The 23,761-nt window shown below is 35.0% G+C and overlaps 1 protein-coding gene across 2 annotated transcripts; it reads left to right on the forward strand.

The window, feature by feature from the left end:
- Window positions 1-1,706: 1,706 nt before the first annotated feature.
- Window positions 1,707-21,854, forward strand: LOC122449950 (caspase-13). Of its 2 annotated transcripts, XM_043482072.1 has the most exons (9): window positions 1,707-1,810; window positions 6,621-6,875; window positions 10,886-10,995; window positions 11,790-11,963; window positions 13,181-13,415; window positions 14,304-14,447; window positions 15,588-15,697; window positions 17,533-17,636; window positions 21,016-21,854. In XM_043482072.1, exons 1-8 carry the CDS (start codon window positions 1,804-1,806, stop codon window positions 17,629-17,631), a joined length of 1,134 nt encoding a protein of 377 aa, XP_043338007.1. In that variant the 5' UTR covers window positions 1,707-1,803; the 3' UTR covers window positions 17,632-17,636; window positions 21,016-21,854. The 2 variants fall into 2 exon arrangements, with proteins under 2 accessions (XP_043338007.1, XP_043338008.1); XM_043482073.1 differs by lacking the exon at window positions 6,621-6,875 and having other exon boundaries at window positions 1,717-1,810.
- The last annotated feature ends 1,907 nt before the right edge of the window (window positions 21,855-23,761 follow it).

A 23,761-nucleotide genomic window follows, 5' to 3' on the forward strand; every position in this document is an offset into this window, starting at 1 on the left:
GTTTGAAGTCTTCAGATTTCATACGAATCGAACTTGCTACTCACACCATTCTTTCTAGAAAACATTTGCTAGATTTTCTGCTTTAGGGATACAGATATAAATTACAGTAGGTACCTGACCTCAACAAATTTTGAGCTCAACAGGAGATATTCAGAGAAGGTAATGTGATAAGTAACTTATCCAAAATCTCAGAGTTTGTCACTGGCAAAGTCATGACTACTGTTTATACAATTCTAGCACTTCCTTAAGGCATTTCAGTAACACAAAATAATTGTGTATCTAGGTACCTAGTAGTTTACCATCTCATTGAGAAGACAAGACAGTCAAGAAACATGAAACAATCAGCATATAGTATAATGCCTATAAATAAATGCCAGGGTGAGATGTATACAAAATAATATCCCTATGAGTATGGGGTAAGATTTTCACTTAGCAAGGCTATACCCAGAAAGGACTGGAAAAACTACTCTTTCACTTGCAAATATGAGCCTTTTCTAATCCTAACCCATTAAAAGTGAAGATGAATTTCTGACCATTTTGTTGTTTTATTTGGACTTGTCAAATATACACTTCCTGGGATTTCTTTTCCAATTTTTTAATAGAATATATATGTATATACACACACATATATGGAGTATAGTTGACTTACAGTGTTCTGTCAGTTTCAAGTGTACAGCTAAATTAATCAGTTATACACATAATATATCTACTCTTTTTAGATTATTTTCCCACATAGGTTATTATAGAATATTGAATAGAGTTCCCTGTGCTAAAAGAAGGTTTTTATTAGTTATCTATTTTATGTATAGTTATATGTATGTTCATCTCAATCTCCTAATTTTTGCCTCCCCTTGCTTGCTTTTGGTAAACATAAGTTTATTAAAAAAAAAAAAAAAAAAAAAGGTTATTTTCTGCATCTGTTTCATAAAAAAGTTCATTTGTACCACTTTCTTTCAATTCCAAATATAAGTGCTATCATATGATATTTATTTTTCTTATCTGACTTATTTCTGTAGTATGATTTGCAGCAACATGGATGGACCTAGAATTTCTGACCTTTTAAAAATCTTCAAAGTTGAGCATGTCACATTTTTTTTTTCTTTCACTAACTGAATCGATCTCTTTTGTATTATCACAGGGATCATTGTACTACATCTTGACAGTGTTTCTATGGTCGGTCTTTGTTCAGAATATAACAAAAAGAGGAACTGTCACTTTCAGTAAAAATTAAATGTTACGGAAGCTTAGGCAGTAAAAGAAAAGCATTAAATGAAGACAAGTATTCAGAACTTATTTCCAATAAATGTTTAAAATGACAGGAAGACAGAGAGGAGATGATATTGCCATTATTAGCACAGTTAAAAAAGAAGCAAAAGTTATTCAGATAACCCTTATCCTGAAACAAAATGAGACTTGTTAGTTTTAAGTCCTTTAAACACTGAGATATCTGAGAGAGAACAAAGAAAACAAGGTGTAGGAGAGTGAGGAAAGGGAAAAACAAAAACAAACAAACAAACAAACAAAAAACACAAAAAAAACCAGAGGTGCCAACATAGGTCAGAAAGTGTCTTGTCATTTCAATTTTTTTCATCCAAAATGAATAAACATTTCTTCCCAAAGGATTTGGAAATTCATTTGCTGACTACAGGGGATTTCCCGACAGTGAACCCGGAAGTTCTGAACAGGAACTTCCCAATCTGTGGTTAGAAGTCTCAGCCTCCTGTACTAAGGAAATGCCCAGTAACTTTCATTTTCGAGATTGTGCTCCTTCAAGGCAGTAGGAAGATACTAAGCCTATTATCTATGGCTGGTGAGTAGGGGTCTTTTTCCTAGCTAAGGGTCAGACATTTGAGTCTTAGAAAACACTTTATTAATTGCTCTGTGACAGAAATATACAAAAGGGAAGTGAGCCGATTCTGTGAAAGTTAAATTCTTCATGTTAGTTGTGTATAACTTAAGTTGGGGAACTCTGCCTCAGAGACTGAAGCAGAGTATGATCTACACATAGCTCAGAGCCAGGAAGCAGTTAATTCTTTTCTTACACCTTCTGATAATCAAAATGAAGGGTGGGTAAAGAAAAATACAGTACGTTTTTATATGTGAGAAAACTTTGAAAATTCTTAAATGCATTATGATATCTTCTAGGCTTCCTCTTGATTTCATAAAACTCTCTCCATGATCAGATAAGTGAGTCTTTGAATTCCCACCCTCCCTTACCATCTCCTGTTTTGAATTATGCTCTTGGTCTTTATTAAGTGATTCCATTTTTTCCTCCTTTCTAGCTCTGGGGCTAGCTACTCTAGCATACTATTTCTTGGACTGATATCACAGTTTTTAACTGGTCTCCTTCTCTCCAGAATTTAATCTTCCAATCCATCTCGCATACTGCTTTCAGGTCACATATCTTACACACAGGAGCTGGAGGGCATAAGAAATGGAGTCTATTTATGCAGCTATTATTTATGCTATTTATGCAGCTAATATTCAAGCATTTTAAATCATTTCTTTGCTTCATTTTCTTCATTTGTAAAGGAAGAGGTTCAATTAAATCAATGATTTCTAAACTTTACAATAAATCTAAATAATCTGTAGACATTAACAAATTTAGATTATTTCCCCCTCCCTAACCTTAAATTACTCAATCATGAATAGGCTGTAATTTATAATATTTTAAAGATCTACAAATGATTCTTATGTATCTGCATCAGGCTTGTCTTCAGATTAGCATTGTTAGGAAAGAATAGATCATTATCTTTCTTATGCTCTAGATATCTAAACTTAGTGAGATTTTCTCACTCAAGAAATTGCAATGATTCTTACTACCATTAAAACAAACAAACAAAAATGTCTGAACCTGTCAGGCAGGTTTTCCTACTTTTCAGAATATATTAATATGTATTCACCCTTTCATTAATCTCTCTAAAGCAAAATTTCAGTTTCCTTAAAAAATTTTTATTGCATTCACCCCACTCATACTTTCTTGCTACTGTGTTTCTTTATTTCTTTCATTTTCCCTGTCGTGTAATTATTTCCAGGTTTCTGTCTCATTTCACACATTTAATTTAAGCTCCTAAAATGTGAGAATTGACTGTTTTCTAGTATCTTCTTAGTGTCTTCTTCAGGACAGTAATACAGCATTGGGCTGGGGAGTAGTATTTTAAATTCAGGCTCATGGCTGCATTTTTAGCTAGGCAGGATGACTTCACTGGTTACTGAATTGGAATCAGGACATCATTAGAAAACAGACATGAGAAACTGAAAAGTAGTAGATAAAAACTAGTGGAGGGATACAATACACTAAAGAGTTTGGTTGCCATTGTTAACTAGTTAACTATAAGGGAAAAAAATGCTACCTTAGGTTGAAACAAGTCTCTCTGGGAGCATATAGCTCTGACGCTCGGTCTGGTCTTAAGCATTAGGGAGCATTTCTAAGAGGAAATGGCATGTCATTTGAGACTTGAAGATAAAAAGAAAAGAATAAGGAATGTCGGGTGTGAGAAACTGTACATCACTTCCTAGAACCTGAATGAAGAGCAAAGTGTTCAAAGTATAATGAGCAAGGTGGGTGTGGTAGCAGAGGATGAGGCTGAGCGAGAAGACCTAGATCACAGTAAGGGAAGGCGCTCAGTCTGTCCGACTCTCTGTGACCCCATGGACGAATGTAGCTAACCAGGCTCCTCCGTCCATGGGATTCTCCAGGCCAGAATTCTGGAGTGGGTTGCCATTTCCTTCTCCAGGGGACCTTTCCGACCCAGGGATCGAACCCAGGTCTCCCACATTGCAGGCAGACACTTTAACCTCTGAGCCACCAGGAAAGCCCTAGATTACATTAAGCTGAGACATTTCACAGTGAAGTATATTCAAAAGATTTTAGAACACTGACTCTGCATCATTGTGAAGAAATGATTAGAAAGGTACAAGAATAGACTTATCTGATTCTTAGAGTAATTAAAAAAGAAAAGATATTGGTCAGAACTGGAGTACTGAACTATTAGAAAAGGAAAAGCAGTCAGATTCTGCAAATATTTAGCACATATAATCAATACAGTTTGATGTGAAATGGAAAATAAAATATAGATGGTAGAAGAGGTTCAATATCACCAGTTTTTACTGAGTTGGTGTAATTGACTGTAAGATATAATTTACTAGTACGTATTGCTGGGAGAAATATCAGTAACCTCAGATATGCAGACACCACCACCCTTATGGCAGAAACTGAAGAGGAACTAAAAAGCCTCTAGATGAAAGTGAAAGAGGAGAGTGAAAAAGTTGGCTTAAAGCTCAACATTCAGAAAACTAAGATCATGGCATCTGGTCCCATCACTTCGTGGCAAATAGATGGGGTAACATTGGAAGCAGTGTCAGACTTTGTTTTTCTGGGCTCCAAAATCACTGCAGATGGTGATTGCAGCCATGAAATTAAAAGACGCTTACTCCTTGGAAGGAAGGTTATGACCAACCTAGATAGCATATTAAAAAGCAGAGACATTACTTTGCCAACAAAGGTCCATCTAGTCAAGGCTATAGTTTTTCCAGAAGTCATGTATGGATGTGAGAGTTGGACTGTGAAGAAAGTTGAGTGTCAGAAAATTGATGCTTTTGAACTGTGGTGTTGGAGAAGACTCTTGAGAGTCACTTGGACTGCAAGGAGATTCACCAGTCCATCCTAAAGGAGATCAGTCCTGGGTGTTCATTGGACGGACTGATGCTGAAGCTGAAACTCCAATACTTTGGCCACCTCATGCGAAGAGTTGACTCATTGGAAAAGACCCTGATGCTGAGAGGGATTGGGGGCAGGAGCAGAAGGGGATGACAGAGGATGAGATGGCTGGATGGCATCACCAACTCGATGGGCATGGGTTTGAGTAAACTCCGGGAGCTGGTGACGTACAGGGAGGCCTGGCATGCTGCGATTCATGGGGTCACAAAGAGTCGGACATGACTGAGAGACTGAACTGTCTGACTGACTGATAGGGAATGAAGCAGGTGACAAAAAACGAGCAGTTCAGCTTTTAAAAGTTGTTTATGAGTTTGTGATATGAAGAGATAAAATGACTATATGAGCCTTAATATTGAGATCCATCTTTGGACTGATCTATAAATTCAGAAATTATTTATTTAAATAATTAATTATTTAAAGCTAATAACTGAAGCCATGATACATGTAGATAATAAGAGGATGTAATGCCAAAATTATACAAAACTTTAATCGTTTGCCATGTTTCTCCTAGTACCAATCATTCAGTCAACTTTCAACCTTGTTGAGGGCAGAAATAAATGAAATAGAATCCCATCAGAGTAAACATCTCATACATTAATTGTATGTTGTTTGTAATTCTTCAAATTCTCTGTTGTGACGTGTCTGCTGTACTTTAAGACCAATGCTTCTGTGACTTTTTCTGAGAAACAGCCTTTTGTGCCCTCACCTCAAGAAATGTGTCCAATCTTTTCTGAGTCCCTGAATATCTTTCTATTCTCTTAAATACCTCTTTACCAAGTTCGATCCTGGGTTGGGAGGATCCCCTGGAGAAGGGAAAGGCTGCCCACTACAATATTCTGGCCTGGAGAATTCCATGGACTGTACAGTCCATGGGGTTGCCAAGAGTTGGGCACCGCACAGGACTGAGCGACTTTTGCTTTCACTTTACCAAGTATCATGCAAAGTAGCTTGATGACTTAAGAGTGGTGATTCTGGATTCTGAACCTCTGAGTTTGAATCCCTCCCTGCCCTCTTACTAAACATGGCGCACTCTTCACACAGTTTTGGTCAAATATTTAACTAACTGCTCTGTGCTTGTTTCTTTTACCATATAATGGAAATTTTAATATATCTGTTACATGAAATTTTTATTAACGTTGAGAAGAGTCATATGAAGCACTTGAGACCAGTAGGACTTACTGAATATCAATTGTACTTACTGAAGCTATGCTATGGCTAAATTTATAGAATATGGCATAAGAACAGAAATGTGATCCAGCATTTTATTTAAATGATCTGTAAAATAGGGAAAGTATTAACCATCTCTCTGGATGATTGTGAGTGTCTATCATATTAACACTTATAAATTACTTAGTATACTTGTAAATAATATTTTATATTGCTTTATACTTATCTTTTAAGAGATGTTAGTTATTAAAAAATGAACAGATATTAGGTAAATTTTTATTCATGTTTTGTTAATTTCCATGTTTCTTTCTCATAAAAGTTGTCCAGTAAACATTTATTGAAAGAATACTTGAAGATAGACAATGAGGCTGATGCTTCTGGGCCAAAGTTCTTGTTCAATGTCTTGGTGAATTTTTTTAGACTATCTCATTTTGTGTCAAGGCTATCTTTATTTCTAGATGGACTGTATAACTCTTTTGTAGGTTTAATTAAGGATTGGTGAGATATCTTGTCTTCCCATACATTACATGATCAAATAATATCTATGATGTTACAACAAAATATTTAATAATTTGACTTCTTTATTTCCCCACAAAAATTCAAATTATCCCAGACAGTAATAAATTAACCTGGTGTCAGGCTGATCTATAATATTGAAAGATCAACCACCACATTGTTTTCAATTCTGGATTTTTTGAGAAGAGATCAAGTTGAAGCTTTGTATTTCTAACAGAATACAAACACAACAAAAACCCACTTAAGATGTTGGAATCTTTGGGCAAAGAACTCATTTCTGGCCTTTTGGATGACTTCGTGGAAAAAAATGTCCTGAAGTTGGAGGAAGAGGAGAAGAAAAAAATTTATGATGCCAAACTTCAAGACAAAGCCCGAGTCTTGGTTGATTCTATACGACAGAAAAACCAAGAGGCAGGTCAAGTCTTTGTTCAAACTTTCCTAAACATAGACAAAAATTCCACCAGTATAAAAGGTAAGACTAGAATTCTTTACAAGGGAGATCTTAATTTTTTCAGAATCTACTTGACTCTAAGACTGTTCCACTGTAGTCTATAGTTCCCTCATCCTCCTATTACTAATGTATAATTTTAATTAAATCTATCATTGCCCTTTTAGAGGCCACTTTGTCACTTTGGGGAGGGCATCCAATTTCCAATTAGCTGAGAAACTGAGTCTTCTGTTTAGGTTGTTCATTGAGATAGCTACAGAGACTTTATAATAAGGACTATCTGAGCCTGAACTTAGGTTTCTGTCACTTTGGACACTATTTGTCTTCATTCAAGTTTCTTATCCTCCATAAGCATCAATATGAGCATCCTGTGAAATGGGAAAAATTTCACTAACTTTGTCACAGATTTTGTAAGGCCAGGAACATAATGACAGGTATGGGATGACAATTCATAATATTCTAGCTCTGAGCTCCAGGTATGCCTAGCTCTAGCTTCATATTCAACATTTCCACTTTACTGCTCTATTGACTTCACAAAGCTAAGATATAAAAAATGAAATACTTAATTCTCCCCATCAGATCTGTTCCACTTCTATCTCCTATCTCATTAAGTAAGACTACAATCCTCTGAGTTTCTTAATCCAGTTCACAACTTTTTTTTTTCACCAATGAATAATAGCTCCTAGCAGAGTACCAAGGATATAGCATATATATAAAGCATATCATAAGGCATATAATAAAAGTTGGATGCATGCATGCAATGATAGTAGTTATCATAATTATTCTCTAGCTTATAATATTTATACCTTTACAACGCTTATGTATTCCTATGAGTTTACAAAATATGATTAGGAGAATGTCTATAAAGTGTCCAATATCTTAACCTCTTTCAAAACTTCACTTTAATTGACTTCTAAACATCACTAGAGTCTAAATATCCTCAGGTCCAAGTTCCCCAGTGATGGACTCAATTTGTTATAATTTAACCTGAAACTCCAGCCAAGAATACTGGAGCTTATCAATAATAGTAAGCTGTAGTAAACAAAATGCCACACAATTATAGAGACCTCACTACAGCAACTAAGTATTTTTAATAAGCCTTTCTCTATGTAGAAGGGACACTACCACCAGCAGGAAGTACATGCTGGTCTAATAGATATCCAAGATGTTATTATTTAAGTTGGTCCTTGTGCAAGTTTATTACTTTCTCTTAAACTGGGATGGGATAAAAATAATTTGGATTTAGAAACAATATCAGAGAGAAGACTTGTAGTTTCCAAGGGAGAGAGGTGTGGGAGAAGCATTGATGGGGATTTTGGAGTTAGTAGATGCAAACCATTACATATAGAATGGATAAACAAGAACCTACTGTACAGCACAGGGAACTATACTCAATATCCTGTACTAAGCCAGGATGGAAAAGAAAAGAAAATATAAGATAAAATAAGACAACACACAATCAGAGATAATTCAACAAATAGGAATCAGAATTGAAGTAATGGGAACTTCAAAATTATTTTAGCAATCCCAGAAACAAGAATGAATCTTAAATTGAAATAACCTGTCAACAGAATCCATGGCAGGCAGGAGGCAGGTGCAGACCCTTTCATGAAGTATCCAGTAGTCCCCTGAGTTCTATCTGTACATGGAACCTCCAGAAGAGTCCGAGGACACCTAGAGTACCCTGGTCTAGGTCAGGAAGTTGGGTAAGTTGGGCAATTAGAATGTGCAATATTAGGGTATTAGGCCTTTGGGGCATGGAGGGTTCTTAGCATAGTACTGAGGAAATGGGGTGGGAGATAGGAAGAATCCAAGCTATTTGTTTTAACAAATAGGTCTATACTTGCCTCCTGCCTGCCACGGACTCTTCTGATAGGATATACTATTTCAGTCGAAGATTTGTTCTGGATCCTGCAATTGCTAAATTCATCTTGAAGTTCCCATTACTTCAATTCTGAATTCCATTTGTTGAATTATCTCCTATTTTGTTTTATTTTATCTTATCTTAATCTGTCTGCAATGTGGGAGACCTGGGTTTGATCCCTGGATCAGGAAGATCCCCTGGAGAAGAGAATGGCTACCCACTCCAATTTTGTTTCCTGGAGAATTCCATGGACAGAGGAGCCTTGTGGGCTACAGTCCATGGGGTAGTAAAGAGTCGACACAACTGAGTGACTAACACTTTCACTTTCACACAGACTGTGTGCCAAGAACTGCTATTTAGTCAGGAAGATAATTATTCAAATTCCTAACTTGCCCAGGGAGATGGCCTTGTCTTATCTAGTATCAGTATCTTTATTTTTGTTTCAGTTTAAGAGATTTCCTGAGCACACCATTAGATAACAGATAAAACTGAGATATTAAATTTTTTTATCTAAACTCCTCTTTTTTTTTTTTTTTTTTGCTGTTCTGTCAGGCCCATGGGCACTCCCTTTGGACCACAGGCTACACTATATTTATTATGCTGTATTGAAATGATTCATGCTAATTTTCCTATTAGATATAAGAAAATCTAATTTTCAGTTTTATTTGTAAATGCTGCATCTATACATAGACACATAATGGCCAATAGGAGATGACATTTGCTAAATTTGAGAGGACATCAAACCTGTAAATTACCTGAAAACAGGAGACTTTCAATGACAAAACATACCTTCTGGCCAGAGACTATCCCAGGACGCCAAACATCTTCACATTGGTAGAATCTTCTGAAATAGGTAGATTATGTGTCATATAATCTACAAAAACAAATGTTCAGAGACTTTGGTACCCTTAAAGACTTACTATTTGCTGCATCTCCAGAGCTTATATTTTTCACATACTATTTTAGAAAGACACTTATAAAAATATTATTGAAAAAGTAATGGAAAAAATAAATGAAAAAAATTATAGAAGATTATATTGGGTTTCTAATGTAAATTAATAAGAAAATTTTGATTAGTTCATGTAAATGAACATAGAGGTTTATTCCTTTCATAGACAAAAACCCTGTTATATTAGTTCTTGATAAACTTCTTTTCCGGTTTTTGCTTATGAGGAAGTTTCCTCCCCTCTCAAAGGAAGGGCTTTGGACTTTCCCAGTCTCTTGCACAATCTTAGTCAAATGAGGCCAACCAGTTTCAGAAAATATTACATTTCTCAAGGGATTAAGGCAGAATGAGTCAGAAACAAATATTTCCAAGAAGGAGAAGTTATTTCCTCATATGGGTTGAAAACCTAGTGCTGGTTATTCAGCATTTGGAGGCAAAGCATTCAGAGTATGTAGAATGTAGAATCTCTGACAAATTTGTCCTTTTGACACTGGGTACAGTACTATGGTTAATAGACAGCATTTCTCTTTTAAATAGTTGAATTCACAGCTTGATGAGGAATCCTTGAAGCTCATTTTCTCTGGAAAGGTTAAGAATTCATGAGAGATTGAAAAAAAATAATACCAGGGTGATGCAAGATTCAAGATTCCTTTAAGTATTTGGGGGTGTGAAGTAGGAATGAACTTGAGATGTTGGACTTAGTTTTTATGTGCATAAATTGTGTCTAGTAACACATTAAAATAATGATATTTTTGATATGTTAAATTTTTTAAATTAATTGATACTATTCTTATTTAATGTGGGCATTAGAAAATTTAAAATTGCACATGTGATTCAATTGTATTTATAATAGATAACACTGATGAATATTTACTCAATGTGCTCTTGCTCAGAGACAACAGAAAGTTCACATAGATAAGCAATACCTTAGAATAAAACTATCTGAAAAATAAAATTGTTTTGTTCAGTAAGGAACAAAGTTATTTGACCCCAAATCATCAAGGTTATTTTTTTCACAATATCATAATCTGTTATTGCATTTGTTAGTAGCTCTGCTCTTACTACCAAGTATTTCTCCCTTCTTTCCCAGTGATAATACATCTATCTTCTATGACCCAATGTGTTAAAATCTTTTCCCCAGACTGTCCCCTGTCAGTTTTCTTGGGTGATAACTGGGTCACAGGGACAGATATCACCAATTATATCATGTGATGTATCCTGCAGCTCCTGAGGAAACTGTGGCTGGACCAGACGAGTCAGCAGGATCTGCAGCTACCCTCAAGCTTTGCCCTCATGAAGAGTTCCTGAAACTGTGTAAAGAAAGGGCTGGAGAGGTGCTGTGTTCTGTACATGAGAGGGAGGAAGAGAAACAACTGCTTTCACTAATTACACAATTTCTTAAAGCAGTCATTACCGAACAGCAGGGTGGGGACAGTGATAATTTTGTTTATAAATACTTTGAGTAGGAGGAAATCACATGGCCTCACAAAAATTCAAATTATCTTCCCCTATGATAAAATATGTCTCTCATTTTTTCATTTATTTGTTGTCAAATATATTTGGGATTTATTAGAATTTTAGCTGTAGTCATATAATCAAAATATTTATGAAATAACATGGCTGAGTAATAATCAGTTGCAATCTAGTTAAAAAATGTTAACATGTGCAAAACATAATAAGTTAGTGTTAAAAATAGTATCAAAATAATGTTACCTAAGGCAAATGATCTTTGGTGTATTTATTTTCAGCTGGAGCCAATGGCAAATATCTCCTAGTCTTTATACAATTTGACCTGAATCTTGAATGTTAAGAAAGATTTGACTAGGTGTAGAAGAAAGGCAAGAAGGAGAGGGTAGGAGTTGTTCTAGTCTCCTCAAGATTCTTGAGTAACCATCACAAATATGTTTTGGATCCTGTTCTGGGCTTTTCAAAGATAATTCACTTTCAATTTGAATTTTTTTCTATTGTCAATTTAATCCATTAGTAAGAGAGAGGAAGGGCAGTGTCTTCTGGTACGGGATAGGAGAGGGGACAATTATGCAAGCCCTTAAAAGCAACAATGATTGGTATATGAAAGTTTAAGAGAGATTTTGGTAAACAAAACTCATTGCATATCAATTTCCTATAGATCTATCCAATAAAGCAGAGAAAGGACCGCACTCGTCTGGCTCTCATCATATGCAATACAGAATTTGATCATCTGCCTCCCAGGGATGGTGCTGCCCTTGACATCCTTGGAATGACGGAGCTGCTTGAGGGTCTTGGCTACACTGTGGAAGTGGAAGAAAAACTCACAGCCAGTGTAAGGGTCCCTCACCCACCCTGACACATATCCTCCTACTAACTAGGGAACTTTATAATACTAAGCAAATGCTTTAACAACCATAGGTCTCATTTATGTGCATGTGTATGTCTAAGTGTGTGAATGTGTGTTGTAAAGTAAATATTAAGACAGGTGAAATCTGTGTTGCTTTAGAGTTTCAAACATCCTTAATTCCATAAAACCCGAAAAAAAAAAAAAAAACACCTGATGGGCATGTATACCCACACAATTCCGAAGTGTGAAGATCGATATTCAGCCCTAGTATTTCCCAGAAAATTCTGGAGTAAAGAATGCTAGCAGGAGTGAGCTGCTATTCACAGCAGTCACATACATGCTGAATCCTGACTCTGCCAGGGGCTATGCTGGCATGGGGGATGGGTCAGTAAACGAGACAGAAGGTTCCCAGCTCACACTGATGTAGGTTAACTTGCTGGGCGACAGGGAATGATCAAGCCATCAGCAAAACAGAACATTTCAGAGATTTGATGTATCTGTATGTCTTTAAGATTGAAAAGAAAGTGAAAAGGAAAAAGGAAACAAAAGAATACATTGATGAATGAGGAGTAATAATGTTTGATTGTTTTACTGATAACATAATAATAAATAATAATGTTTCACAATCATGACCAAGAAAAACATCTTTGAGGAGATAATATGGGCTCTGACACATGACTGTCAGAAATAAGATAACTCTAGAAAGATGTGAATGAAATATATTCCAAGAAGGCATGACTATAGGTGAAAAGTCTGAACTGAATATGAAACTATTACATGAATAGTAGGAAGAGATCTGTATAACCAGAGGGGGAGGAAGAACGTCAGGAGAAGTACACTCATGTCAGAAGTTTTATTTTATTTTAAGTATGATGGGGAGTGTTTTAGAAGGAAAATGGTATGATATGTTTATATTCAAGTTTCTTATTAAGTAATGAGAGAAAGGAAACAGTTGAAAGGGAAAGTATGTAGTGACAATAAACAAACGTAAAATGTATTAAGAGAACAGGTTATATCAGGAGCAAAATTTGAGTCTACTGATCCATTATAGAAACAAAAATAAAATTATCTTTGAACATCCACTATGTAAAGACACTGTGACTGAAATGTTACAGACATTTCTTATACTGATCATAATAAATAGGAGGTCAGTTTAATTATAATGCTTGTCCTATTGAAGTAAGACTTTGTGGTCTTTTCAGGACATGGAATCAGTGCTGTGGAAATTTGCTGCACGTGAAGAGCACAAATCCTCAGACAGTACATTCTTGGTGTTCATGTCTCATGGCATCCTGGATGGGATCTGCGGGACTATGCACAGTGTTGGAAAACCAGATGTGCTACCTTATGACACCATCTTCCGGATATTCAACAACCGTAATTGCCTCAGTCTAAAGGACAAACCTAAAGTCATCATTGTCCAGGCCTGCAGAGGTGGTGAGTTGTGAGATGAAGAATCCAAAGTTCATAAAGATCATAAAGGTGTTTGTAATACATGTTTTATTTCTAGGTGAAACAATCTTAAACTAAATTGAATTATTAGGAAATTCCATTTAGGCAGCTGGTCTCATGAGACCAGCTGATAAATTTGTTATCTGATAACAAATTGTTATTAGCTGATAACAAATTGATAACAAATTATTGTTAGCTGATAAATTTCTGATAAATTAGCTGATAAATTTAATCCAAACTAAGTGATGAAGGAGATCACTAGAATCCTCAAAAAAATTAGACACAAATATTCTAACTTTGGAATGAAATAATTTAAATGATTGCTTTGCTTGTAAATGTTTTACAGACATTTTAATGTTCTCTGGCTTGAGAGGAACTTCATTTGAAAGTCAGGATATTATATAATAGCAATATATTTTTCTTTTTTTCCTCTTAGATTATTGAAATGAAAATAACTTGGGAGATGAGAAAACTTGGGATTTCAGGGAATTTTTTTTGTTTTCTTCTTTTTTTTTTTCTGACTCCCAATCACCATTTTAACTTTTAGAGCAGTTTTTAAAGATGAAATGTAGAAATAATTTAGCTATAAAATGATAAATATGCTCTGAGATTATGCAGGTAAGGCTTTAACTCCTTTGTTATTCTCAGCAAATGCATTCCTCCAGTTTTACCATGTTTTCACTCTTAATTGGCATATTGCTCAATGACATAAGGAAGAAGCAGTGCTGGGTGGAGACGCACTCACATTTGTGTATTTGTGTGTGTACTTCTGTGTATAAAACTAGTTGGAGTAAGCATTGTAAAATAATGAGGTAATTGCAGTAGTTACACTGAGGGAGACACACAGTGTGAAGGAAGTTGATGTCTCTACAGCAAACCGTGGGGAACTGTGGGTCAGTGACTCCCCAGCAGCCCTGGTGGACAGCTTTTCCCTGCCACCCGAGAACCTGGAAGAAGACGCTGTTTACAAGACCCACGTGGAGAAGGACTTCATTGCCTTCTGTTCCTCAACGCCACGTATGTGTCTCTCAGTTGCAGACAGGGGTTTGTGGGTCTAAGGCTATCTCTGAATGATTAAAAAAAAAAATTAGTAGCAATGATTTGATACAAATTTTGAATACTGTCAATATATTTTACTTTTTCTTCACTTTTAAAAAATGATTTTGATTATCTGTTTTACTTTACAGCCAAAGGTATAGTAACCATTAAAACATAATATAATAAGAGATAATCCCTTTACCATCACACTAGTTAAAAACAGATTATTGATTCAGTTTTCTATTAAATCCATTTAACATTTTGAGTATAGTTTTTATGGATCTAAGGACTGACTGCCCTTTCTTAAAAATTATCAACTCCAACTTATGTTCTCTATTAATTCTCATCTGCGCTTCTTAGAGTAGCACCATAAGCATGCACTAGCAAGTAGGTGCATGTCCTTTTAAAAGAAGAAGAAAATGATAAAATGGGGCTTATTATTAGTAAGGGAACAGCACTTATTTTTTAAACTTCACATAATCATCTTGAGAGGCCTTATATCTGAGCATCTCTAACTTGAAAATTTTAATAACTCATCACTTTATGGAGGCATAATTAACATACAAAAAGCTCTACATGTTTAATGTATATAGTTTAATGAGTTAGGGAGATAAGTATATACCACTATCTATACCACTATCTGTTATCTGATATACCAAAAGCATATTCCTCCCTTACAAAAGTTTCATTAGATCTATTCATTTATTTTGTTCCCTATATTGTGAAAGACATCATGGTTTATAATCTGTAAACAACCACCTGTATGATTATGAGGAAATTCTTCCTTCTGAACCTGTATTCCTTCCTCTGTAAAATAGGATAATTACAATCATCTCTCAAGTCTCTTTTCAAAGCCAAGTGGATAAACATAAGTCACATAGTAGAGAGTCAGTCTCCAAAAGACAATGCAATCGCCGTGAAATGAACTTCAGTTGTGATGATCTGCTTCTTTAGTTGAACTTCTTTTGGAAAATGAGTTAATGTAAGGTTGTAAGTTCTTCCCCTAAATATGTCAAGATAATTCACAAGATACATTTTTGTTTTAAAAGACAAAAAAAAGTAAAAAAAAAAAAATTATGAACACCACAGCCCAAGGCTTACCACTCCCTGTCATCATAGATAATGTGTCCTGGAGAGACATCAAAAAAGGTTCTCTCTTCATTACACGACTCATCACATGCTTCCAAAAATATGCTTGGTGCTGTCATCTTGAGGAAGTATTTAGGAAGGTAAGTTCACCTTTTTTTCTTTTTTCCTAATCATTTATTTGTTAAGGAAAACTTAAATATTATTTGCCTTTCAAGTGACAATGACAGATTTTTTCAGGCACACAAAAGTAGAGTAGCACTTGGTTTCTTTAATCTAGGTATTTAATATCTGATTTACAAAAAGACTGCATTAATGCACCACAGAAGAACAAAATATAACAAAATATGAGCGTGTATCTTATGGGCTATAAGTTCTTATAATTCAAAGAATGGAAAACATATTGGATTAATTTTCACTGCTCCATTTAATATATAGTGTTATATTAATATATATATATATATATATATATGAAATATATATATGAAACATATATAGTGGTCTACTTAGTAATGGGTTATATCTTTGTGACAAAGATGTAAGTGAGACACATGTGATATAAGGCTACCTAGAACTTACTTTCTTATGAGAGAGATGGGTATTGAATAAATATTCCAAAAAACACATTGTGTGATACAGATTGTGGTAGGATCCATGAAGAGAAGGTCCTAGGAAATGTGAACAGCTTGCAAAGAATATCAATGACTTAGAAACTGAACAGCAAAGACGTTTGAAAGAGACAGAAGTGAAAAAATTCTTCGAATAGAGTGGCCCAGAAGGGAAGGCTCAATACTCATTCCCCACTCAGGACATTCCCTATTTCCTCCCTCCTTCCTAATTTATTTTTTTTTCATAACTCTTACCACCACCCAGATAATATATATTTGTGTGTTTGCTATCTTCATTTACTTACTTTAATGCAAGCTCATGAAGCCTGGGATTTATTCAATACTCAATATGCTAGCAAGTAGGAATTAATGGTCATTGAAGAAATACATGCATGAATGTGTGAATAAATGTCCCTCCTTTTTCAGTTAGAAAGTTACTGGTATTATGAACATGGGAAACTGTGGTTGTTTTTAAACTAAATCCACAGACAATAATAATACTTCTGTGGGAAAAGAAGAATATATCTTTCATGAATTGAAGAAAATTGTAAGATAAAGTGAGTCAGGGTCTCAGTGAATAGGAACATAGAAAGTTAAGTCTTATTGAAAGAATAAGATTTAAACATTACATTTTCAAGGGAATTCCTCAAAAAAGATTAGAAATAGTGGATCTAAGTAATTACAATTTCACTGATCAGTCTATGGGGATAAAAAAAAAAAAAAAAAGCTTCAAAGATCAACTTAGTGGTGGAACTGTGAATCTTGCTCGTCATTCAGACCTTATGGACAAAACCCTACAGTATTAAATTGAAGAGTTAGACTGATTGGATGTAGAAGATAGAGGATCTCTGAGGTTCAGTTCTCATGAACAAACACCAATGGATAATTAATCATCAGATCTATAGATCAGAAATGGAAAGTAGAGAAAATGAAATTTGAAAATGCTTAGTTTAGGCATAGGGCTTGAGCCTTGATGGCTCAAAGGGTAAAGAATCTGCTTGCAATGTAGGAAACCCAGGTTCCATCCCTGGGTCAGGAAGATCCCCTGGAGAAGGGAATAGCACTTCCCCTATTCTCCCTTAGAAAATTCCATGGACAAAAATTTTGTGGGGCCACCAAGAGTTGGACATGACTGAGAGACTGAGGTATGTATTTTGAGATAAAGAGGCTATTCTGACATTGGGTGTTATATTTAAGAGGTAGAATAGCAGCAACAAGGAGTTAAAATGCCCAAGGGTTTGGTTCCATCAATCCTAGGAGCACCCTTCATTCAAAAACAAAAACAAAAACAAAACTTTGGCTTATTTTGCAAAACATTTTCTGAGATGCATAAGAGATATGTATCATCTAGAATCTCTTTTTGCTTTTAGGTACAACAATCATTTGAAAAACCAAATGTTAAAGCTCAGATGCCCACTGTTGAACGACTTTCTATGACAAGATATTTCTACCTCTTTCCTGGCAACTGAAAATAGTAAGTATCAAGAGATGTTGTTGGCAGGCAAAAGAAATAGGAAAGTGATATTAATAGTGAGGACCAATGACAGCTCATTGCTTTAGTTGTCAATTAGTAAATTGGTGTTCCTTGTTGATGTAATTTGGCAATATGTTATTTGTTTACTCTATATATATGCATCTGGATCCCCCTCTCATAGAAAACAAAAGGAGTCCAAAATCCAGTATTGGGTGCAATCACAAAAATGATAGAATGATCTCTGTATACTTCCAAGGCAAACAATTCAATATCACAGTAATCCAAGTCTATGCCAAAGTCTATAAAGTAATCCAATCACTAATGTGAAAGAAGCTGAAGTTGAAGGGTTCTATGATGACCTACAAGGCCTTCTAGAACTAACACCAAAAACAAGATGTCATTTTCATCATAGGGGACTGGAATGCAAAAGTAGGGAGTCCAGAGTAACAGGCAAGTTTGACCTTGGAGTACAAAACGAAGCAGGGCAAAGGCTAAGAGTTTTGCCAAGAGAACACACCGGTCATAGAAAACATACTCTTCCAACAACACAAGAGACAACTCTACACGTGGATATCACCAGATGGTCAATACCAAAATCAGATTGATTATGTTCTTTGCAGTCAAAGATGGAGAAGCTCTATGCAGTCAGCAAAAACAAGACTAGGAGTTGACTGTGGCTCAGATCATGAGCTTCTTATTGCAACATTCAGAGTTAAACTGAAGAAAGTAGGGGAAACCACTACACCATTCAGATATGACCTAAATATACCATGTTTATAGATTGGAAGAATCAATATAGTGAAAATGAGCATACTACCTGAAGCAATCAACCAATTCAATGCAATCCCTATCAAGCTACCAATGATATTTTTCACAGAAATGGAACAAATAATGTCACAGTTTGTATGGAAACACCAAAAAGCCTCAAGTAGCCAAAGCAATCTTGAGAAAGAAGAATGGAACTGGAAGAATCAACCTGCCTGACTTCATACTATACTACAAAGCTACAGGCATCAAGACAATATGGTACTGGCACAAAGTCAGAAATATAGATCAATAGAACAAAATAGAAATCCCAGAGATAAATCCACCCATCTTTGGATACCTTATCTTTGATAAAGGAGGCAAAAATATACAATTAAGAAAAGACAAACTCTTTAACAAATGGTGCTGGGAAAACTGACAAACCACATGTAAAAGAATGAAACTAGGACACTTGCTAACACCATACATAAAAATAAACTCAAAATGGATTAAAGATCTAAATGTAAGACCAAAAACTATAAAATTCTTAGAGGAAAACATAGGCAGAGCACTCTCTGACATAAATCACATCAATATCCTCTATGGCTCACCTCCCAGAGTAATGGAAATAAAAATAAACAAATGGGACCTAAATAAATTTAAAAGCTTTTGCACAATAAAGGAAGCTATAAGCAAGGTGAAAAGACAGCCATCAGAGTGGGAGAAAATAATAGCAAATGAGGCAACTGACAAAGAGTTAACCTCCAAAATATACAAGCAGTTCATGAAACTCAATACCAGAAAAATAAACAACCCAATCAAAAAATGGGCCAAAGAACTAAAGAGACATTTCTACAAAGAAGCTTTACAGATGGCTAACGAACACATGAAAAGACACTCAACATCACTCATTATCAGAGAAATGCAAATCAAAACCACAATGAGGTATCATCTTGCACCAGTCAGAATGGCCATCAAAAAAAGGCTACAAACAATAAACACTGGAAAGGGTGTGGAGAAAAGGGAACCTTACACTGTTAGTGGGAATGCAAACTAGCACAGCCAATATGGAGAACAGTGTCGCGATTCCTTGAAAAAAAAAAACAAAAAACAGGGAATAGAACTGCCACATGACTCAGCAATCCCACTGCTGGGCTCACAGACCGAAGAAACCAAAATTGAAAAAGGCATGTACCCCAATGTTCATTGCAACACTGTTTACAGTAGATAGGACATGGAAGCAACCTAGATGTCCATTGGCAGAAAAATGGATAAACAAGTTGTGGTACATGTAAACAATGGAATATTACTCAGTGATAAGAAAAAGAATGCATTTGAGTCAGTTCTAATAAGGTGGATGAAGCTGGATCCTATTATACAGACTGAAGTAAGTCATAAAAAGAAACACCAAAACAGTATGTTAATGCATATAAATGGAATTTAGAAAGATGGTAACGATGACCCTAGATGCAAGACAGCAAAAGAGACATAGTTGTAAAGAACAGATAGTTGGTCTTTGTGGGAGAAGGCAAGGGTGGGATGATATGAGAGAATAGCATTGAAACATGTACATTGCCATAGGTAGAAAGGATGACCAGTGTAAGTTCAATACATGAAGCAGAACACTCAAAGCTTGTGCTCTGGGACAACTCAGAGGGGTGGAGTAGGGAGGGAAGTGAGAGGGTGGTTCAAGATGGGGGGACACTTATACACTCATGGCTGATTCATCTCAGTGTATGGCAAAAATCACCACAATATTGCAAAATAATTAGCCTCCAATTAAAATAAATAAAGTTTAAAAAAAGATTATATTTTATTATAAACTTCATCTCAATGCTAGAAATATTTACCTACCATCTTCTACTCCTGGTTTCTGATACTCTGGTTACAAAAACCCATGGATACTTCAGCAGAATAACTTTTAGTTTCTAATTAGCCCTATGGAACCACATTTGGGGGTTTAATTATTTATTTGACTAATATTTATCAAGCACTTACTATGTTCTAAGTTCTATTATAGATGCTTAGAATATACCAGTGAACAAGATAAATGAGATCCTTGCTCTCAAAATGCTCATACTGTAGTAAGTGGAGACAGAATCTAAATATACAAGCAAGTAGATATATATCGGAGAGTGGTATGAGCTAAGGGAAAATAAATAAATAAAAAAGGCTAAAGAGACACAAAATGATAGACACTGTACTGTTATAGATAGATCACTTTGGAAAGGCTGGTTTGAAGTGATGAAATGATTTGAAATCAGAACGGATAGAGTAGTGGGGTGAACCTCACAGTTCTATGTGGAAAATGCATCTCAACACCAGAAACAGGAAATAAGCTCCTGAGGCAGATGCGTGCTTAAGCTGTTTAGATTCTGCAAAAAGACAGCTGGCTAGAGAATGTGAGTGGGAGAAATGGCAGAGTGAAATTCAGGAAAATGGTATAATCTCACTTAGACTTTACAAAGATCACTCTGATTACTTATTGGTTAATAGCTACAAAGGTCACCAATAGAAGGTAGGGGGAATGGCAAAAGCATGTGGAAGAAAATAAGAAAAAGAATCACAGTAAGGATTAGATTGAAGACTTCCAGGGATTACTTTGTTGATTTTCTGTTCTTTTTCTCTTCTCCAGAAAATCACAGGAAATTTAACCATTTGTCAGCTTCAAGAAGCATTTTTATCAGCACAGCATCCATGTTTAACCTTTTGTCTTTCAATTAAAGTGGAAACAAATGAACTGTTCTTTGGGGTCCTCTAAGAAAAAATTTCAATTAAAATGGTGGATTGATGGAAATAAAGTGGAAGAAGCAAAGTGAATGTTCTAGTTGTATTGCATATAATACCTGCACTTTATTGAGTGAAGAGAACTAGTCATGACTTGCTCTCAGCAGCAGGGTGAAAGGAGATGGTGCCCATCTGGAGACAAGGACCACAAACTGGCTCACCTCCTCCTTTGATCACTCATCAAACCTTGCAACTAGAATGATTTGGAATAATTTTTCTAATTTATTATTTAACCAACATCACAGGTCGAGTTAATTTTTTTTTTTTCAGAAAGTTATTACCTGTGCATCTTTCTTCTTATCCATAAATTAATTTGCTTTCTTGTTGATGATTTTCTTTCCAGATTTCAAAGCTTCAGGAAATTTTTGTTATTTAGCAAACACTTGGTAATTGTCTAAAATAAATTGGGCTTGTGATTTAAGATGGTATAACTGGGTGTGCTTGTATAGAAAGACAGCCATTATTAGATAAAGAACAGCTAAGAGTGTGGGAAATGTCAGCAATGGGAAAGAAAATGTTAACATTTCTGGAAAGTGAATGTCAGTAGAGGAATTTTGGCAACATGGTCATCTGAGCTACTGACTAAGAAGATGCACCACTTCAATTACATACATGCAGAATGCTGAATAGATATTTCAGTACATGCTGAACTGCATTACAAAATAAAATGATTCTCTGGATATCAAATACTACCATAATAAGTAATATTTGTTATTGTTTGTTAAAATTATTTGAAAGATTTTGATTATTGTAAGAGATATTGTATATTTAAGTCACTACCTTAATCCTCACAACTGCATTATGAAGTAATCACTATTAATACTTCTATTTTACAAATAATGAAATAAAAGAAAATAGAGCTTAAGAGATGTTCCTAAAGGGACACATAAAGTAGGTGGCCACATCAGAATTTGAGTGCAATCAGATTTGTTCTGAAATCTGAATTGCTAACCACTGCACCACACTACCTCTCTAAAAAGGAGAGACTGAAATTGTACAGGTTTTCAATTATAAGGGTTAACTGAAATTTGAATTGTAATGGTTAACTAACAGTACAAAGACTTGTGATGTAGACATTTCTGTACTTCTCCACGTGGAACCAAAGATCCCAAAACATACAAAAACACATCACAATGATCAAAGAATATACAGAGTTAAACTTTCTTCTCTGACTAATGCATGATAACATTAAAAACCCAATAATACAAAGACTGCAACAAATTTCTACATAATTAGAAATAAAAACACATGCACATAGTGTATGCATATATAAGCATAAGTTATAAAATACACATACAGATATAAAATAAGAAAGGAAAACATATGAACTAAGTATTCAACTTGAGAAGTCAGAAAAATACTGAACCATTAAGGAAATAGAAGAGAGCAAATGATAAAGATTTATATATATATATATATATATATATATATATATATATATAATGAGACAATAACAGAACAAAACAAAAATTTGGGCAGATTCTTAAAAAAAAAAAAAAGAAAGAAAGGAAGGAAAAACTTTTCCTTTAAAAGTGAAGTAAAAGTGTTACTCACTCAGTCCTGTTCAACTCGTTGTGACCCCATGGACAGTAGCTTGCCAGTCTCCTCTGTTCATGGAATTTTCCAGGCAAGAATACTGGAATGCACTTCCATTTCCTTCTCCAGGGAATCTTCCCAATCCAGGGATTGAACACGGGTCTCCTGCATTGCAGGAAGATTCTTACAGTCTGAGACACTAAGCACGACACTGCCTTTAAAAAGGACTCATTAGATAGCAGACATTCACCAGGATTGAGTATGAAAAAATAGAATAAGCACAAAGAAAATATTAGCAGTAAAGGGATATAATAAATAGAGATAAACATAAACAGAAAAATCATGAGAATATAGTACATAACATTGATGGAATTCTAGAAAAAGTAAATTAGCAAATGAGGACATAAAGAAATGAAAAGACAAATGAATCAATAAATAATAAATTCATTAAATTTTCTTTGCTATATCTACTGGAAAAAAAAAAAAAGAAGAAGAAGAAGAAGAAGAAGAGACCCAAAGGACTGTAGAGAAGTGTCTTACAAAGCTTTTAAGAATTGATAAGCTCAATTTTATTTAAATGCTTCCATATAATAAAAAGAGAAATAAACTTCTTAAATTTCTTTCAGGGCTAGTACAAAACTGACTAGAGAAGGAAATGGCAACCCACTCCAATATTCTTGCCTGGAGAATCCCATGGACAGAGGAGCCTGGCAGGCTACAGTCTATAGGGTCGCAAGAGTTGGACACGACTTAGCAACTAAACTAACTAACAAAACTGATACAAAACCAGAGAAGTAGAGGCAAAGTTAGAAAAATACAAGCTGATTTTTCAGGTGCATTGATGTAAATATTCTAAACAACTAGCTAAGCAATTGCTAGCAAAGCAATTGCAGTCATATAGGAAACATTGCTGATATTTTTTAATAAGCTAGTAATTACTCTGGAAATGAAGTTTTAGTTTAATAAAAATTTTTATGGAATCATTCCTCAAAATAAGAGATTAAAAAATTTTATTTGATTTTGCACTAGATTTCAAGATAGTAAAATGCAAGCTAAAA

The sequence above is a fragment of the Cervus canadensis genome, chromosome 11, assembly GCF_019320065.1.
Source record: "Cervus canadensis isolate Bull #8, Minnesota chromosome 11, ASM1932006v1, whole genome shotgun sequence".
Lineage (NCBI taxonomy): Eukaryota > Metazoa > Chordata > Mammalia > Artiodactyla > Cervidae > Cervus > Cervus canadensis.